This window comes from Dermacentor albipictus, chromosome 1 (assembly GCF_038994185.2).
Source record: "Dermacentor albipictus isolate Rhodes 1998 colony chromosome 1, USDA_Dalb.pri_finalv2, whole genome shotgun sequence".
In the NCBI taxonomy this organism is placed as follows: domain Eukaryota; kingdom Metazoa; phylum Arthropoda; class Arachnida; order Ixodida; family Ixodidae; genus Dermacentor; species Dermacentor albipictus.
Genome location: NC_091821.1, coordinates 102,235,860 through 102,255,361, shown reverse-complemented (window position 1 = coordinate 102,255,361; position 19,502 = coordinate 102,235,860). Strand labels below are relative to the sequence as shown.

General features: G+C 41.3%; 1 protein-coding gene across 2 annotated transcripts in view; it reads right to left on the bottom strand.

The window, feature by feature from the left end:
• LOC135906151 (ATP-binding cassette sub-family A member 2-like) overlaps nucleotides 1–19,502 on the bottom strand; it is a 256,013-nt gene that overhangs the window by 174,246 nt on the left and 62,265 nt on the right. For both annotated transcript variants that reach the window (XR_010565654.1, XM_065437385.1), the window contains exons 9-14: nucleotides 16,979–17,041; nucleotides 13,421–13,594; nucleotides 12,381–12,504; nucleotides 11,975–12,093; nucleotides 7,175–7,303; nucleotides 972–1,242 (exon numbers count right to left, since the gene is read on the bottom strand). Coding sequence is in view for 1 of the 2 variants with exons in the window: in XM_065437385.1 (XP_065293457.1) it covers nucleotides 972–1,242; nucleotides 7,175–7,303; nucleotides 11,975–12,093; nucleotides 12,381–12,504; nucleotides 13,421–13,594; nucleotides 16,979–17,041 (880 nt within the window). In the remaining variant the exon portion in view is untranslated. The remainder of the gene's footprint in view (nucleotides 1–971; nucleotides 1,243–7,174; nucleotides 7,304–11,974; nucleotides 12,094–12,380; nucleotides 12,505–13,420; nucleotides 13,595–16,978; nucleotides 17,042–19,502) is intronic.

Sequence of the window (19,502 nt, the reverse complement as noted above, 5' to 3'; positions counted from 1 at the left end):
AATACTCCCAAACATTTAACAGAAGGCACTATTTCTATGACAAAGTTTTCAAGTTGCAATTGATATTGCAAATAAATTTTGAGCTTTTTTTGTCGGAAAAGGACAGCTTTTGTTTTAGTTGCATTTACGATAAGGGAATTTGCAGTGGACCAAGTTGACAGCTTCGTTAGTGCGATATTTGCTTTTATAACAGCATCATTTGGATCTGGTGCAGTGATTAGTATGGACATATCGTCAGCATAGACAATGAAATTAGCAGACTTGTAAATATTAACGATGTCATTAAGGTATATACAGAATAACAATGGCCCAAGGATGCGTCCTTGTGGCACTCCTGACGTTGGGGGTGAATTGGGGGTGGCGCTGCAAAACACTCAGTGCCCTTCTACTCTGTGAAGACGGATGACCAGCAAAGCTGTGTATGTGGGCCCCTTAATGGCAAACTGCACCTCTGCTGCGGGTTAACTTGGTATTGCACTATCTTCGGGATCGGCTCACATATGGGGAGTGCTTAACGTCTGCTTCACCTCCGCTGTAGGTTGGCCCGGTTTTTCACTATCTTCGGAATCGGCTCATGTATGAAAAATTGTTGGTTCATGCGCGGGCACGATCCACCAGATCCTAGCCATAGAAAGCTTTGCTGTAAAAAAGTGCACCCTCGCTGTCCGCAAACTAGTGCCCCTTGCTACTGAGAGGCTGGCGTTCCCTCTAAATTTAGACATTTAGTGGCTAAGTATGCTTGAAAGGCGACATTTCGCTAGCAGCACAAAATTGTCACAAAATTCTGCACGATATCACCCCAATATTCTTAGATTTAGATAGAAACAAACGTTAAGAACCGAATACTATTAAAAAAAATGATTGATCATGTTCGAACTTTTCAAATATTCTCACAACCCTACTTATACATAATACTGGCTACTGTGCCAACTTCTCTAGGATTGTTCTACACAAGAACTGATATTGCATACTTGCAAGTATGGTGACATTGTCAAAGTAGGCCCTGTTCTTGAAGTAGGTCATGAGGTCCTCCTCCGAACTGAAGCCCCTGAACATATTGAGACTGAGGCCTGACATCAGTGCAATCCAGGAGCAAGCTGCATTGTCAATCACATCAAGCCGATGCAGGAATGCCTCTTTGTCCTCAATGACTGAGGCACCATTACCCCGGGCAAATTCACGCAGTGCCTGGCTGTGAGCCACATCTAGCACCAGTGGATAGTGCCTCAGGTTGTCCCGCATCTAGAAGAAAAAGCAAACAAGTGTGTTCTCCAACAAGGCTAGAAAACCTTCCATCTTTGTGACACAAACATATGTAACTGTCCAATGTGCAAAGATACAACAAAGCTAAATGTGGGCCAGAGGGTTCCTGTTAACTCTTTCGTTACCATGCCTATTCGTATCGATCACTGGTAATTTATGCTTTAGATAGCCAATTTTGACATGTTGGAGCCGTTTCTTATCCCCTCAAGGCCATTTAGTAGTTATTACATGCACTGAACTTTCAAAATCAGTTTAAATTTTCGTACTTCGGCGATGCTACGATTTTTGACGGACCTTTTTGCGAACTACTGTGCGTGTGTTGTATCAAAAAGAGGCATGGCTGTCACCTTCTGCCGCACTCGTGAAGAAAGCATGCCGCTCCCAATTACGCTATCCTAGCATCAAAATTATGTAATGAAATGACTCCCAGCAAGTCGAGAATTAAATTATATCGCCGGCTTTGGGGTCCGACAGCACCAAGGGGTGATAATTAACCAAAAACAACGTAGATGTTCACTAGTGGGCTTTAGTTTGGAGTCCGAGTCATTTTATTCCATCGAAGTGTATTTCTGAAGGTCCGCCGCATGTCCAACATGTTGACCTGGCTTTTGCAACCAGTTTCCAAGAGTTTCTGTTTCATTTCTCGCGTAAAATCCAGGCAAGGGGCGCTGCCGGTGTCACTGCACAGTTATTGAAAGTCACTCCCATGGCGTCGTCCTGTGCAGTTGCGTCGCAAGAAAAGTGTCGTGCTTGAAACTATGCTGCACCCGCACTTCAATTTAGTGATGAGGACTCGTGATACGATTCTGAAGATGACAGCAAAGCAGATTCAAGCGCTGATGGCGACAATGTTTCGAGTCAGCATGGGACATCTGCAGCTGTTTACTGGCTAGTTTACCTTACGGACTCCAGTGGTCTCCTTCCTTGAGCGAGCTTATCTGCCTATCTTTTTGCACGACCTGAGAGCTCTACTGATTATCTTGAGCGTGCATAATCCACTTGGTTATGATGTGCTGCCATCGGCAGCAAAGAAACTTCCGTTCACACCAAGAAGGCCGCCCGTAGCAAATCTTGGCCCAGCACTACAGATCAGCGCAAGACAGCTTACAATGGCGTGGGATTTCTTTCTACTCTTCTTCTTTGGAAAGGTGATAAAGACAATGAGCAAAAATTCAAACAGATATGCTTGGATGCATAATTCTGTAGTTGCCCAGCTACGCTGAGAGCGATCTGTCCCGGAAGAGGTGCATAACTCTGTATGAACTGGTGAAGTACGCTCCTTGGACTTCTCATCCAAGCCATCCTCAGAAGATGCCGAAAAGGCAAAACTGCAAAATGTGTTATGAGGACCGCAAAGCTGAACAAAAACCAGACGTTCTGTGGGAAGTGCGGAATGCTACTACACTTCACAAAATCCAGGAACTGCTTCACCGCATGGCATGAGCGATGAACTGGTCTTAGTTTCTTTTTTGTACCTGAAGAATGGCGGGATACTGAGCATTTATTTTTTCAGACATTATTCCTGGGTTATTTATCTTTGAAATGTATATTCTGAATTTCCTTTGATGTTAATGTTTTTATAGATATCATGTTTTTGACTCTTGTTTTTATCAACTGGCAGCAAAAACGTTGTTTTCTAGAATTTTTGTTCTACCTATTTTTTTTTTTTTGCCAACATGTCTTTTTGGAAAGAACATTTCATTATGCACAATATGCTATGCTGCAATGTGTGCTGGAATATTTGTAGTTGTAAATAATCTTTTTCCGAGACATAAAAAATGACAATTTTCTCACGGTAACGCAAGAGTTAATCCTTGTAGAACAGCACTATAGACAACACAGGGACAGAAAGAAGCAGGCAAATGAGACACTGACTGACAACCGAAACATATTGCAAATGTGCACCTATATAGTAATCGTAATATCATCACACTAAATTCAACAAACTCGAGCAGAAAAAGATACATTTTTAGCTAGGCTATGAAATTTGTTCTGTTTTGCCAAGCTTGCATACTGCTTTTTGTTTTCCCCTTGCATAGTGCATGCTTATGCACACTTATTGTCATTTTGTCTTGTTAAGTTGCACCTAGCCATACATTTTTTTTACAGTGAAGCTGTACATAGCTTAGATCCGGGGTTTCGTGGTGTCTGGTGCAGAAACTATGATCATATGGACATGATCCTGGTGATAGTGCAGAAAGGGTCCAAGCTCATTCCGGGGTTTCGTGGTGTCTGGTGCAGAAACTATGATCATATGGACATGATCCTGGTGATAGTGCAGAAAGGGTCCAAGCTCAATGGCACATACTCCTATAGGCTTGGGGATCTGTAACGTACCCTTGAGCTACCCTTGTCACACCTGGGACCCAAAGAGGTCAACAGATGTACAAACAAATGACAAACAAAAGGGTACAAACAGATGTTTTTGAAAAAATGTTTCGTACAACTTTTTCAAAAAGGACTTAAATTCTTGGTGTCAACTGTGCGAACATGCTCGTGCCACTGCTCGTGCGTTCGACGTCATCTTCTCCCACAGTTGGCGCCACTGTGCAAAAAAACTATCATCATAAGCAAAAACTCGAGCGTCATCGTCTTCTTACACAGCTGGCTCGTTGGCGCCCCTCGGTGCAACCGCACGAACATGCTCGCGCCACTGCTCACGCGTTCGTCGTCATAGTCTTCTTCCACAGCTGGCTCCGTTGCTACTCATAATTCCAGTGCAAAATTTCAGTTTTCTTTTGTCGTCGTAATGGGGAGGCCACTCTTAAAAGGGTATCAGCCATTGCTTAAGGGGGTATGAGCCATTCATTGTCTTATGTGATGGACACATTTAATAACATAGGTGATACGCAAATGTGTATGCGTACCTATATCGCCATGATGACCACAGGTCAGGACAATAAATATGTTTGTTCCTTTGTTCAAAATTCTGTGTCACCTCTTTGTCGTGTGCTAAACAGCTTTGCTGGTCATCCAACTTCACGGAGTAAAACGGCTTACGAATTTTTTTTCTCTGTTAGAATATGGGTTTCATATTTCACTTTTTATTGATTTACCCGTGCTTCTAATAAATTACCAGTTGCAAGCTACCACACCATTTGAATGCTTCTTTCTTTCTGTCCCTGTGTCATCATGTAGCACAAATTTTTAAAGATGAGTGAAAATTGTTATACACTATATAACAAAAAAGACAGGATACAGCCTAACAGGTTTTTTTTCCCCCATTTTATTTTTCAGCTGCAGTGCAAAACTTTGCAAGAGCTATATACAGTAAAACCTCGTTAAACCGTAACCACTTAAACAATAGTTTCATTTTAAAAGTAGTAAAGTCGAATCCCCGACTCAGTGGCCATTGAACATAATGTGTTTTGTATCCGCATAAACCGTACCAGCTTATTGCGTACGTGTCAGTTAACACGTAGTGTTTCCACTTTTCGTCGTGCAAACACGGCGGTGCGTCATCTCCATCGGGCAGCCCGGCAGAACAACAAGCCTCAGAAATCAGAACGGCCTCCAAGCGCTCTGTGCATTTGCGCGTGAAGCCACATCAACATCAACATCATTTCAGCACCATGGCAAAGAACACCTATACATGGCCGTGCCAGAGAGCGTTGCGGTGTCTAAAAGCGAGGACTCGCGTCACGCCGAAGCTCGGATAAAAAAGACGCCGGGTGCTCAGCATAGAAGAAAAATTACACATTGTTCGTGCTATCGAATTTGACAAGAAATCGGCGCTGGCACGTGACAGGGATCTGCTGTTGACTACGGTGTGTGGCTTATGGAACGCGAAGAAGTTGCTCGGCAGCGCTGCTGCAACTGCAAAGAGTTGTCGGCTACGACGTTCTACTTTTCGCCATCGTTGTCTCTGTTGTTGCCGAAGTGTCGGCTAGCGACAATGACGAGGACAACACAGAAAGCGACAGCATGGGCGATTCAGGCCTGACAGTGGCAGAAACTGCGCATTACGTCAGCCTCATGAATGCAATCGTCGCGATGAGAACAGCCCCCCGCAATGAAAACGGCGCCCCGCGACTTCTTCAGCGCTACCGCGCACGTGCACGAAGAATACGTAATGCCAACGAGGAATCTGCCATGCGAGTGTTTGCCAAGAAGAGGGGGCTGGCTGAAAAGCTGGCACGCAGCTTCAGTAAGTTTGAGGCCGCTGTCGTTGCTGCTAGGCCGCTGCGGCATCAAACAAAAATAACACTTTTGTCGCGCAAAGTGAATAAATACTGAATGTTTTTTTTCCCCTTTCTTCGCACTCTCTCCGAGTTCTGTGTTCCGTTTTTGACAGGTAAGTGGGCGATCTCATGCTATTTCGGTTAAACAGTACTACCGTTTAGTACGTACTTATTCCGAGCTCCGGCCAACTACAGTTTAACGAGGTTTCACTGTACTTCCCCCCCCCCCCCCTTTTTTTGCTTTTTGTTCATAGCTGGGGTTCAGTGTTTACAGTTATTTTTTCATAAAATTCGGCACACTATTTTAATTTTTTATTTCCAGGTGAAAATCATTTTTTTTTTTATGGTGAACATATTTTTCTAGATGAACTGCCAACTATTCTTGGTGGATTTTCTTTTTTTTGTCTCAAGCTTACCATTTCATTTTAATTATAAAAGTTGTTCACTTATTTTGTTGATGCTAAAACATACCACATGAATGCAGGACACAATGTCATATGGTGATGTGACTATGCTTAAGAGCAAGTGCATTTGATATGCAAACACAAATAGAACGAGATGTTATTTGTAACACTATGTGGGCATACAACTCCAGCAAATAACAAAGAAAAGGAAAAAACGTCCAGGTAGATACAACCTTACGATATCAGTGAACTTGCTCAGCTAGTCTACTGCAGTGGGCAAAACATGATATCCCCTACCATCCCTGTTTCAAATTTTCGTCCCAGCAAAGAGCAAAATGGATGCAAAAAAAAAAAAGTAAAAAATGTTTTGGTGGCAGGCTCACTGCCACCTTGTAAATTTGCTTTCACTCACCCTTTTACATTAAAAACGTATTCTGTGAAAAAAAATTTGTCGCACTTTTTTCACTTGCTTTTCTCTCCCTTGTTCTCAATTTACATAAAAAACATTGAACTCTATTAATAACATCGCTACACTAAAGATACCAGCTATTATTCAGTGCCTTCGCTGCCCTTTGCTCATCAAAGTATTTTGTGCTGTATCTGCACTGCTAGTTGTTCTGTTAAAAAGTACTAATAGCTAGTCACAACACACCACAAAATTCTTTCTTCTGTGTGCACTGGAAGTTTGATATTTATGTTAAGAAAACATTAGAAAACAACATCCCACATCTATTAAGTATTACAATCTGGACCACCAGCACAAAGTGAATTGTCAATGAGAGAAAAGAATGACAACACCTCTTATACCTGATCACTTGGTAATTCTAGTAAAAAAAAAAAGAATGCGTTCTGTCCAATGCTTTAAAGCTGAACTGACCTTTATTGGTTTTAGGACGTCCGAGTTGGTGCGGACTGCGTTTCAGGACACAGAGGCTGCCATTTAAACCGAAGTTAAACATGCCATAATTCTAAAATTACATCACCCACATATGAGAAAAGGAAAATGCAAACAAGCATTATTGCTTATTTTCATTTGTTCACATTTTCAAACATTGTCAGTAGCATATGCAAGTGCAATACCAATTCCAGATATGCAAACATGTATGCTGTCTGAAAATAAAAACAAATAGGTCTAGATAAGTAAAAAAATTATGCATTTAATGCCTCCATAATTCATTGTCTAGACACAGGAATCTGTGTCACAGACTTCTATGGTGGCTTACACTGAGATCAGTGATGCAGGCACGAAATACTGATTCATTTTTTATGACCACAGCTCTTGACATATAAAAATCGAAAAGACCAGAAATGAACAGCCTGCCTCACATGTTTCAGCATTGCCAATGAATAGTCACTGCTATTTTGTGCCAGGTAGTCTCTTATGTCTCGGGAAATGTTGAGCATCTTCTTGGCATACTGTGTTACCGTGTCCAACAGCCTGAATGTTTCATTTGCCTAAAAAAAAAGATAGTAGAGCATATAATTGGCTTCACTGACAAGTAATAAGTATAGAGCAAAGCACAAGGGTCAGAGCTTAAGGCCCAAGGCTATTGTGATAACGATTAACAATGCATAGCCTCAGAGTTGGAATGATGAAATAGTGGTTCACTGAACATAAGAAGCCACAGAACTGAGGGTCCCGAGTTTAACTTGTAGCAAGATCTGTGGAGAAAAGCCTGCAGTGAGCAAGCATTAGGCAGTTGACCCTCTAAGTGCCTTGAACAAGTCTCACTCAGTTGCATTCATTCATTCATTCATTCATTCATTCATTCATTCATTCATTCATTCATTCATTCATTCATTCATTCATTGATATTTATTTATTTATTTATTTATTTATTTATTTATTTATTTATTTCTTACAATTAGTGCCAAGGATGAGTGTCTCATTCATGTGTTTAGGCACTCTTTCTAAGTGCTAGTAACAGGCCGGGCTGGTCCAATCCATTTTGACTTGCTTAAGGCATGCTGGTGGGCTAGTTGGTTAACCATGGTGGAATATGGCGGCGCACTTTGAAACAAGGACGGAACACAGCGTGAACAGAGTTACAGTGCTCGTGTTTGTTCACTCTGTGTGACTTCCTAGTTTCGAAGTGCACTGCCACATTCCACCATTTTGACATGCTGACAAGTTCCCGCTTTGATCTGTGGCTGCTAGATGGCCTACAGTCTTTGCTTGTTTACATTAGTCCAGTAAAGATCTTAAATGGTGGCTGCCTATCGCATCATGGTCGTACATTGCCATGCCCGTCACAAAAGTGCAGAATTTCATTTGATTGAGTCATCAAGCTCCGAACATCATTTGCTTCTGCATGAAAGCATTGACAGTGATAGTGTTTTCTGTGTTATAAACACATCCAGTGACTGCAATTTCACCGACTACAAAGATAGTTCTGATATGGCGTGGCAGTGAACGAAATTAGCAGGGCAGTGGACGGAACCTTCCGCCAACGCCTCTTCGTTTTAAATTTGTGTATTTTCAAGTAGTGAATTTACTACACCATGTTATATATATCTAGAATCTGCAAAAAGATTGCTACCTAGATGTGCAATAAAAAAAAATTTTCTTTTCTGAATTCATTTTCGGATTTTTTGTCGGCACTTAGAGGGTAAGAGCTCAGGGACAAGGAAGAGCCAAAAGTGCAATAATCAGGAGACTAATCAGGGCAGGTCTTGGCACAAAGTGTTTGTATATGCTACCCAAGCTCAAGAGAGAGAAGCACAGTGTGGCCGGAAAAAGTAGTTGCAAACAGGTGTGGCATGCAAGCCATATCTGCCACGGCGGCCACATTTCGATGGGGGCGAAATGTGAAAACAACCGTGTACTTAGATTTAGGTGCACGTTAAAGAACCCCAGGTGGTCGAAATTTCCGGAGTCCTCCACCACGGTGTGCCTCATAATCAGAAAGTGGTTTTGGCACGTAAAATCCCATAATTTAATTTTTTTAATATCCGGCATTTTCCCACCAGAGTGGCAGTTCACCGAGGTTGACCTTGGCAAAAGCCCATCAACATGTGCAAGCTGGGAATGAAGTGTGGAAAGGTGCCTCAATGCCACACAGAAGCCTGTCCAGCATAATAACTTGTTTTGCCTTTAAACTAGGTGGCAGTAGCTAACATGCAACGTGAACAGAGTTATTATTATAGGTTTAAAGCTTTTGGGTAAAGAAAACTAGTCTAGAAAGGGCTCCTGTAACGCGAGATGCTTTACCAATCACATGGCTGACATGACCACTCCACAACATATGTCGTTCAAATAACAAACCAACGCAATTAACCAAAGGTATGACTTGAATGACTCAATTAGCCAAGTGCAGTTTAAAATACATCTACTATCTTTCAGGGTGAATACGACAGCTTTTGTTTTACTGGCAGTGACAATACACAAATTTGCCTTCATCCATGATAATGATTCTGCTAATATATGGTTGGCATGTATATGAGTATTTTTGTATCATCAGAGTATGTAATATATTTCACAAAATTAAATAATTTATATACGGTGTCTCCCAAGCTAAGCTTTTGCTAATATTACCATATTTGCTCAGGTAAAGCCAGCACTTTTTCTTCAATTTCTTTTATTGGGTGTGGGCCTTACAAGAGGTAGGCTTAGAGCTACTCACTGAAGCCTCAAACTGTACTCAGACTGTTATTCAAAATAACACTACCACTGGCGGCCAACTATGAACACATTTACAGTCACTAACCGATTTTTTGGACAGGGACAATGCCACGAAAATGTCCAAATAAGCAGGCAGTCAGAAAAAATTAATTGCATCAGAAAAATACCAGTTAAATGCAAAGTGTGCATACCACACATGCAAATTTGACTTCACGACACTGTTTAGATGGTGCTGCACAGAACTTTGGAGCTTTATTGCCTTTATGCCCACACAAGCTTACATCATTTAATCCACACATGAAATTGTTTGGCATCTGTCGTAGTTTGTGGCTGATTGCCCACAGACCTAAACTCCGCATCACACATGTGGCCATCACTCCTACCCTTGCACATGATCTCGCATCCAACTGCCAATGTGGTCTACTGGTACAAACATTTTACGGCTGAACTTCGCGTAACGGCTTGCCACCTGCCGCACCTGCCAGCTAGAAGTAATCAATCAAAGTCGGTGACCAAAGTTTCACTTTGGTGCCAAATGCGGGATACAGTGATAATGCGATTGCTGGCAGGACAACTAGCGCAATTTAGTAGCAACTTGTATAAATTAACCAGCATGCAAGTATGCGCATGGCACTTAGTAAGATCTTTCTTTTTGTTTTCAAAATTTTCGCATTCCAAAGTGGGGGTGCGGGCCTTACACAAGCAAATACGGTATTTAAAATACTAAGCAAGCTACACACACACATGCTTTAGGCTCTCTCGAGAACACACTGTGTACAGAAAATTACAATCAGCAAGTGTAAAATTAAACTAAAATTCATTATTTCACTTGGAAAATTTTTGAATTTAAAGTCGGTACTGATATAAAAAAATTAAAAACTCATATCCCATGGCAAGTTCATCGTGTTTTGTTTTTCTATAATGCTTATGTTCTGACATATTCATCACAAAATTTGCCACTCAGGGCTGATAATTCCCCATTCTGAGGTGGGAATCACAGTGGAAAGATACACACTGGAATAATGCACCTCATCACATAGCCATTTATTCTTTCTCCCAGTGAGAGCAATGGTGCAACTGTCATGAGCTCCTGACATGCAACCCTATACCATTTGACAAAACAGGTAGTAGTTTTACTGACTTGTAATACGGGATATATGAAATATTGGAGTAGGGTTTTACACTCTATTAGGTTGTCCTACACAAGATGGCTGACCACGCACCCGCTCTTGGCCGAGGTAGGCTTGTAAACCACGAGTATGTGTAAGAAAGAGATGGTGGAAATAGCAGCACCAGCTCGTGTGCTCCTGCTTTAGTTTCACTTTTTAAGGAAGCATCCACCATCTTGTATAGGTCAAACTAGATCTGCAGGAAAGCACACTTGCAGAATTTTACATACCTCCTTTTTTTAAGAGCCTTTTTGTCACAACCTTTATGCAACATCATAGCCTTAGAAATTAAAAATTGTAGGCAATATACCATCACAAAAAAAAACACTTAAAACCCATTGAAATCGTGCTAATACAATGATGGTTAGGACCAAAAAATATTATGGCTCAACATGTTTCAAGACTAGCCACATGACAGCATTCACTGATCTTAAGAGAAAGAAAAATGCAATTTAATTCACTGCAGTTAGAGACATGAAAGTGTTAGTATTGGTCCTATCCTTCACACAGCCCATGTAACTAGGTGCAAGTGCAACCCATTATCACATAATATGGAATATTTGTGAAATAAGTCTGCCATTTTCCATCAAACGTTCTCTCCATTCATAACAAGCCCACTATAGAGTGGTGATTTCTAAACCTTAGCTTGGCCTGGTGAAGGAGGTTTTGCTAGCTTAAACTTAGAGAGGGTATTACTACTATACTACTAATACTACTACAACTACTACTGTTAGAAGGCTGCGTTAAGCACTTAAAAGCAACAATAAGTTTTGACATGTCACACTGTGCAGCCCTTCACAAAGCTTCAAATTTATTTACATCATCAAAATTTCATCATTCACTCATAATTTAATTTATGATGACACATGGGCAGCATGCAATATGAAACAAGCACCATATAGACTCGTAGAAGGGCTGAACTTTTTTTTTTTCACAATTCTGATGAGGTGTGGCCATTACACAGGACTGAACCTTTCGGTCAAAATGGTGGCACCGCAGCTGGCGACTTGTACACCCCCCACCCCTCGACCCCCAGTTCGCTGGACATACCACTGCATCAGAGGTCAACGTGCAGCTCTCACCATCTAGTAGCAACACGCGGTAGTACACAGCATGCGAAAATGCGCTGATGTGTGATGCGGAATTGGGGCACCGAATGCAATTGCTTCTTCATTGTAAATTTCTTCTGACAAATTTTGGCTGAAGGCTGGCCATGAAAAGAGGGTACTAATCCCCACTTAAGTATATGAGAATAAATGCACCCCATAATTTGCAGCACAAAGCTGAAAATTTTGCACAATCAAGACTGTACGTGAAGCAGAAACTCATACTTGCCTTGTGAACAATTAAATTAGCAGCAGTATTGTTAGGTGTGTAAAGTACTTTGGGGTTGCTGTACAGTACATGGACAAGAATTCCAATCTGCTCCTTCTGGTATTCTGAAATGCCAATATCTGAAACACAAGAAGTCCATAATTTATGGCACTGGGCAAATGGCTAATTTGGCCTACTCTTCAATAGTGTTTAAACAAAATTACTATAACATACCAGGACTAGATAACACACAATGACATTTGAATCTAAGCAATGTTGTTCTCTTTGGTTCCACAGCAGAACCTCATCATCATAAATGCGAAATTTTAAAACAGCACAAATAAAAGGGAAAAATATGTATTAGTTAAATTTTTATAAATGCCTATGAATCTTGGCAACACAGCTTCAATAAAAAATTTTAACATACTCAGATTGATGTCTTCAGCATCACTGGACATGCTCGCTTCCGATTTTTCAACTTTTCCACAGACCATGCGCTGCATTCCAAGCCAAATTCTCAAAAGGCCATACTGCGGCTTTGTCCTCTTGACCTGTCACAACACATTAAGATCACTCAGAGCCCATCATCAAGATCAAGAAGACTGAAAGAAAAACCAACACCTCTATTGTTTACAAATTTGAAAATACTTTTCTAAGTAAACCTTTATATACAGCAGGCATTTTGCTTGATGAAATCATACAACATAGTGACCAGAGGCATGCACAGCACTTTTCATTAGAGAGGGCCAAACTATATTGCAGGGCCCTCCCCCCTTCGTCTAGCTTTCCTTTTTTAAACAGCCTTTAAAAAGGTTGAAGAAAGGTTTGTACTTCAGGCCTATCTTCAACCCTTCCCCGAAAGGCTGCCTCTGGTGGGAACATCTCAGCTGTCTGTGGAATGAAACATCTCTTTATCAGACCTTACTTGCAGTTTTATTTGGACCGCAACGTTAAGAAGAATACCCAGGCTTGGGAGCAGGTGAGACTGCTATACCATCTTTTCCAGAAAAACCTGGCTGTGCCTATGCTCTTGAACTACGATTCCATCAATGTAAATAAGACCCTGTGGCAGCATGTGCCACAAAATTGCTTCCAGTTTCATTTTGCATTACAGAAACTAGCAAGTGTGCAAGAAACTTGTGCCCACCCCTCACCCAAGCAAATCAGGAGGGGGGGGGGGGTGCATGCCCCCGCCCCCCCTTGCCCTTTCTGTGCGCACGCCTATGATGGTGACAAATCTTGACCAGCATGTGCAAATGAAGTGTATCTATGTCAAAATTATTGGCTACATAGCATGCTTTGGATAGTACTCACTGACTTGGTTTAAGGCATGGAATGGAATGCAAAAGAAAAAAAGCATAAAAAGCAACCTCATTCACTTAGGGAAATAAAACATTACAAGTGAATGTAAGCCATTCCACTTTAACACTTTTAACAATATATTCCAAAATTGAAAATTGATGTCACCTGGTCCAGAATTTCACGGCTGTTTGAAGGAGTGCTCTCATCTTCCAAGGTGGTAGCGTTACGAGGCAAAGTAGAGTTTGTGTCATTGAGATTGTGACATGCATCCTGAGGCAATTCCAAAGCCAGCTCTGAGATCTCTTGAACTGCAGTTTCGAAGAGATTAAACCTATGTAACTGTTAAAAAGAAAAAGAAAGAAACTTTCAGAAAGTAGAGGATCACATTTCCTCCTGAACATTAGCACGTCTTTCCCATTCCTGCCTTTTCACCGCCAGCATTTTCACTTTGTTTCCTGTGTCATATCACAATATTTGTCAGACAAATGACACTGCACACCGCAGACATAATTTTTTCAGCACACCAAAGGCGGCATTGCCAGCACAAGTGCAAGGTGGAAAAGGATGGCTACTGCAGTATTATGATTAACTGTGAACTGATATAATGATGCTATTTCCTGCAGCTATGAGAAACATTGGCTTTTGCTTTCTGTTGCTGCTGTTACCATCATTACTGAACATTTCTAAATTGCAGGTGCCCAATCTCATTATCTATGAGTCACTTTTTCTTATTCATTAAGCTTAAGCCTATGTATGATACAATAGGCTTATAAAATGGTAATGAAGTTTTGCATACATATTACATCATCCTTCTAGGTTTTAGTTATGGGACTCGTGGCTCTCATCTTTCAGTCTATTCCATGTCATGCCACAGTGACAATCATTAGATGGCACTGTCTGAAGTGAAAGACAGCATCAGACAGGTTGTCTCGATCCCACTTAAGAAGTAAGCACAGCCGGCAAATATTCAAAAGCATGTGAAACATGTCTATTGAGAATATATACTATCATGTGAAACTGTGAAAAGGTGGACACTTTTATTGAGTACATTTATCAGCACATAAAAAATGAAAAATAAAAATAAAAAATGGCTGTGGCTTAGCTAAGGTTAAGCCCAGGATGCGAAGCATACTAGCCTTTATTTTAGTTGCTGAACCACTGTTTAGCCTGGTGAACTGCTGTTGCTTGGCTATATTTGGTTCGGCTAGACGAAGAAACAACTCATGCGTTACTCTGCTTCGCCTTCAAGAGTGGAACGCAACAGCGATCCCGTCGACCCGCCAAGGGGTGTATGACAATGGGCTACGGCGCAGCAACTACGCGCCCCACATTGGACGCGGTGGGCGTCGAGCAACGCAGCGTTCGGCGCGGCAACAAAATGTGCGCCTGAGCAAGCGACGCACGCCTGAGCCTTAGAAACAGCTCGTTTCTAAGGCAACACCGCATTCACTAGAGGCGCTTTTGTACCGCTTTGAAGCATCGTACTCGTGGCTCAGTGGTAGCGTCTCTGTCTCACACTCCGGAGACCCTGGTTCGATTCCCACCCAGCCCATCTTGCAAGAGTCGAGCCAAAGCCACCTAGAAACAAGCGCAGCTGCTTATATACCGCCGCGACGGCACGAGCGACGGCACGAGTTGGAGCCCCGTTTCTCCTCTGTGGTGACGTCACGGTGTCACGTGGTATGGCATGGGGTCAAAGGTCATTGAAGGCGACACCGCCGCGCCTGAGGAGCTGGGTTGAGCTCTCGTAATATGCTTCGCATAAAATCATAATTGGGTTGTGCCTGATAGGTATGTGACAGTTGTCCAGATTGCTATGGAGCTGGGCATCAGTGCTGGGCCCACAGAAATGAGCCTGCACGAAAATTTGACTGTGGTCTGCTCGCAGTGATTGCTTGAAATGTTAAGGCCCCCACCACTTCCCCCCCAAAATCAAGGGGTATGTTACAGTCAACTGTTAGCCATAATAAATGCTGATGTGAGCAGCTTTTATAATCAACTGGTGACTGAAGATGACACATGGTTCTACCATTAATATATGGGGTTTTACGTGCCAAAACCACTTTCTGATTATGAGGCACGCCGTAGTGGGGGACTCCGGAAATTTTGACCACCTGGGGTTCTTTAGCGTGCACCTATATCTAAGTACACGGGTGTTTTCGCATTTCGCCCCCATCGAAATACGGCCGCCGTGGCCGGGATTCGATCCCGCGACCTCGTGCTCAGCAGCCCAACACCATAGCCACTGAGCAACCACGGCGGGTACATGGTTCTACCATTGGGACCATGAGAACAATAAAAGACCATATCCTAGAAGAAAACTTCTCCTCCACCAATAAATTTCAACATGGCCATAGCAAGAATCTTGAGTGATGAGGACGGTGTTCTGCTGATTACTAATCACCCGAAACGATGATAATGGTACCTATTATGCCCAAATGCTGTGTCCGTTAATGAAACCATTAAAGAAAAGGGCAGACAAAAATTGAGCAAACATGTGTTGTTCCTGCACAAAATATGCCTCAGCCCACACATCCCATGTCCACACATTTCACATTGCAGAAGAGGAATGCAGTTTTGAAGTTGCCAACTACCCGGCTTTTTCTCCATACCTTGCCCTATTTGGTGCTCTTCTTATGTCTTTTAACTAGAAGCCATCTAAAGAAACACATTCAAGGATGGTGTTTTCAGAATGATAAAGAACTTAAAAAAGGTTATTGAAAACCATCTTGATGGGTGAAACAGTATTTTTAAAATTATAAATCAGAGAATAAGTGATGCATGAAGTGTGCCGACACTCATGTGGTGTTCAATTAAAAAATTGAACTGTTTTGTTCCCAGAGTTCTCACTATGATGTCAGACTTTTAATTTATTAAATACACCTCATAACAATGCTGAGGAATAGATTTCATACCACCACTTGCTTTACTTTTTCTTCACCTTGGTGCTGGTTCCTGAAAGTCTTGTGCACTGAACTTTTTCTTATATTGCAATGGATGTCTCACAGGATAATGCTACTCTTAGTACTTTTATTTTCTTATGTTACAGTGAAGCAGTTGGTTGGAGTGCCACCTCATAAAAGAAGAGATCATAGGTTTGATTTTCACTGAGGTGTTTTCTTCGATCTTTCTAGTAACAAAAAAAGGCCAGCACCTAATAGTCACAAATGGGCATTGCAATTGAACATCATAAAAACACCTACTTCTGCACAGTTCCTGGTGGCATGCAAGCTAGAGAAAACTTATACTGAGAAAACTTACTTTCTATAGAAGTGGCTGCTGAAACAGATTAAAATGGATTGTATTTGTTGGTGAAACACTAGACACTACATGGCTACAACTATCTGTTTGCCACCTAAGGGACATGCCCAGCAAAAATCAGTGACCTTTTGCGAAATTTATGATTTGAACCACCACAGTTCTTTGCAGCAGGCTGGCACAGCCCAGGTAGTTTGACACAGGATGGCACAATTGGCACAGCACCTCCATCCCTGGTGTTCTGTTCAGTGCGTTAATAAACTTCAACCTAAAATAGCTTATATCATGAGGTAACCATCCCGTGTGTTCATTCAGTGCCTTTGTGAACTTCAACTAAATGTGACCTATTTCATGAGGCAACAATTCTTTGCTTTCATCTAATAAAGCCTCTCAAAATTTACAGCTAACTATGCCAAGCACAATTACCGGGTGACAAGAAAAATAGAAAACTAGGCATGTACTTACATCATCTGCAAGCTTTTCCACTCTTTTGTGGGCTACAGACAAGTTCCAGTGGTCAAGAGCAAGCTGTCAAAGAGAGCAAAACATTTCATACCATCACAGGACTGTGTGTCAGGGCAAAGGTCCATCTGTGACAAATGACTGGAAACTAAACAGCAGAATACAAATGAAGTGTAGGAGGTTGACCGTTAGGTGAGGTGACTACATTAGTGAATACAGTAAACCTCATCATAACAGCGCAATGCGTTGGCGGGCTAGTTGGTGCATTAGTTAGTAGCACCTTGTCCTGTCATATTTCTTGTGTCTGTTGTTTTGCGCTAAACAAAGTATTCATGAACTCATCATAGCAAAACAGCTAAAAACTAATTCATAGATATTTTTTTTTATTCAGATACCCTAAACGCCCTTATGGGCATTACATAGGGGGGGGGGGGTTAACAACAGGATATTTCAAACACAATTGGGGGGGGGGGGGAAGGCAATATAGAACAACGTGGTAAAGATCATCGAATACAACAAGAAAATATAAAAAGAAAAAAAGGAGAGAATTGCATACATTGATGAAAAACAACAACAACAACAACACTCCGTACAAAGCATGTAGATACACTTAATAGCGTTAAAGGCATAAAATTCTGCTTTTACCCAACATGCGTAAAACTGCGCTTCAAATTACTTACAAATGAGTCATGATCACGTATAAAAGCAATTTCTTTTGGCAGCTTATTCCAGTGATGAATAGCTAGAAAGAGCGGTGATTGTCGCAGGAGATTCGTACGCGCAAACATGGGACGCACTTTGAAGAAATGGTCGAGGCGGGCGAAAATTTTTTGTGGGGGTTTGATATGGGATGCTGTAAAGGATGACGGGGTATGATACAATCTGTGGAAGTGGGAAAGTAGTGCTAACAGGCGTCGTGTTTCTAGAGACGGTAATTGGAGGGACTCTTTGATAGCCGTGATGCTGGATGTTCTAGAGTATGTTTTAGTGATGAAGCGTGCTGCTTTATTTTGTAAAGATTCCAGCTTGTTTATTAGGTAAGTCTGATTTGGATTCCATATTATGGAAGCGTATTCAATCTTTGAGCGAACTAGAGCTGTGTAAGCTAATAATTTAGTTGACTGATTTGCTAAATACAAATTTCGCCTAATGAATCCAAGTGTTTTATTTGCTTTCGAAATTATTTCATCAATGTGATCATTCCATGTAAGGTTAGAAGTTAAATAGACTCCCAAATATTTTAATGTAGACACATTCTCTATGCATATGCTGTTCATAAAATATGAACTTAAGTGAACGTTACTGGCTCTGGTAAATGTCATTGTTTTTGTTTTAGAAACATTAATTTCCATTTGCCAATGCTCGCACCAAAGTGAAATTTTGTTTAGATCGGCCTGTAAAATATTAGCGTCTTCAGAGGTGATAATTTGTCTGTAAAGAACGCAGTCATCTGCAAACAATCGAACTGTTGAGGTCAGGTTGTTACTGATGTCATTAATGTAAATTAAGAATAAGATTGGGCCAAGTACGGATCCCTGAGGAATGCCAGATTTAACTTGTGCTAAAGCGGAAAAGTGACCATTTACGGAAACAAATTGGTAGTGATTGGTTAAAAAACTTGAGATCCAATTAACAATTTTACCATGTATGTTGAGCCGGCTAAGTTTCATTACTAAGCGAGAATGGGGAACTTTGTCGAATGCTTTCTTGAAGTCAATAAATATGACATCGATTTTTATGGAATCGTGAAAAGCTTGATGAAGATCAGTTATAAGTTCAAAAAGCTGTGTTTCACAAGAGCGTCCTTTCTGAAATCCATGTTGATTGTTAGAAAAAAAGTTATGTTCAGATAAATATTTCATAACTGCGGAAGATATGATATGCTCAAGTAATTTACATGGAATACTAGTCAAGGATATAGGTCTATAGTTTGAGAGCACTGATCGGTCACCTGATTTGTGAATGGGAGTGATCCGACCGACCTTCCAGTCATATGGTACAATTCCTGTATCTATTGATTGCTGGAAAAGGGCGGCTAATACGGGAGATATTATAGGTTTAGTCATTTTAAGCATCTTTGTGCAGCTGCCGTCTGGACCTGGCGCTGAGTTATTCGAAAGTCGATCGATGGCCGATTCTATTCCCTCTGGTGTAATTATGAGATCATTCATAGATGAGTTAATTGAAGGAAACGTAAGGTCAGGTGGAATTGGATTTTCGTTTGTGAATACAGAGCTGAAAAACGAGTTTAATTCAGTCGCAGCTTCAGATGGTGAGAGTAGCACACCGTTATTAACGATTGGTATAGTGGATTGAGAAGAGTGTTTAGGGTTAATTACTTTCCAAAACTTTTTCGGATTGTTCATTATCATGCTGACGATGTCACCGTTAAAAAACTTGTCTTTAGATTCTTCAATTTCAGCTTTACATTTATTTGATTGTTCTCGGTATCGCTGCCAATATCCATCCGAGTGGGACAACTTAGCTTTAGAGTAAAGGCGTTTCTTTTTATTTATTGCTCTCTTCA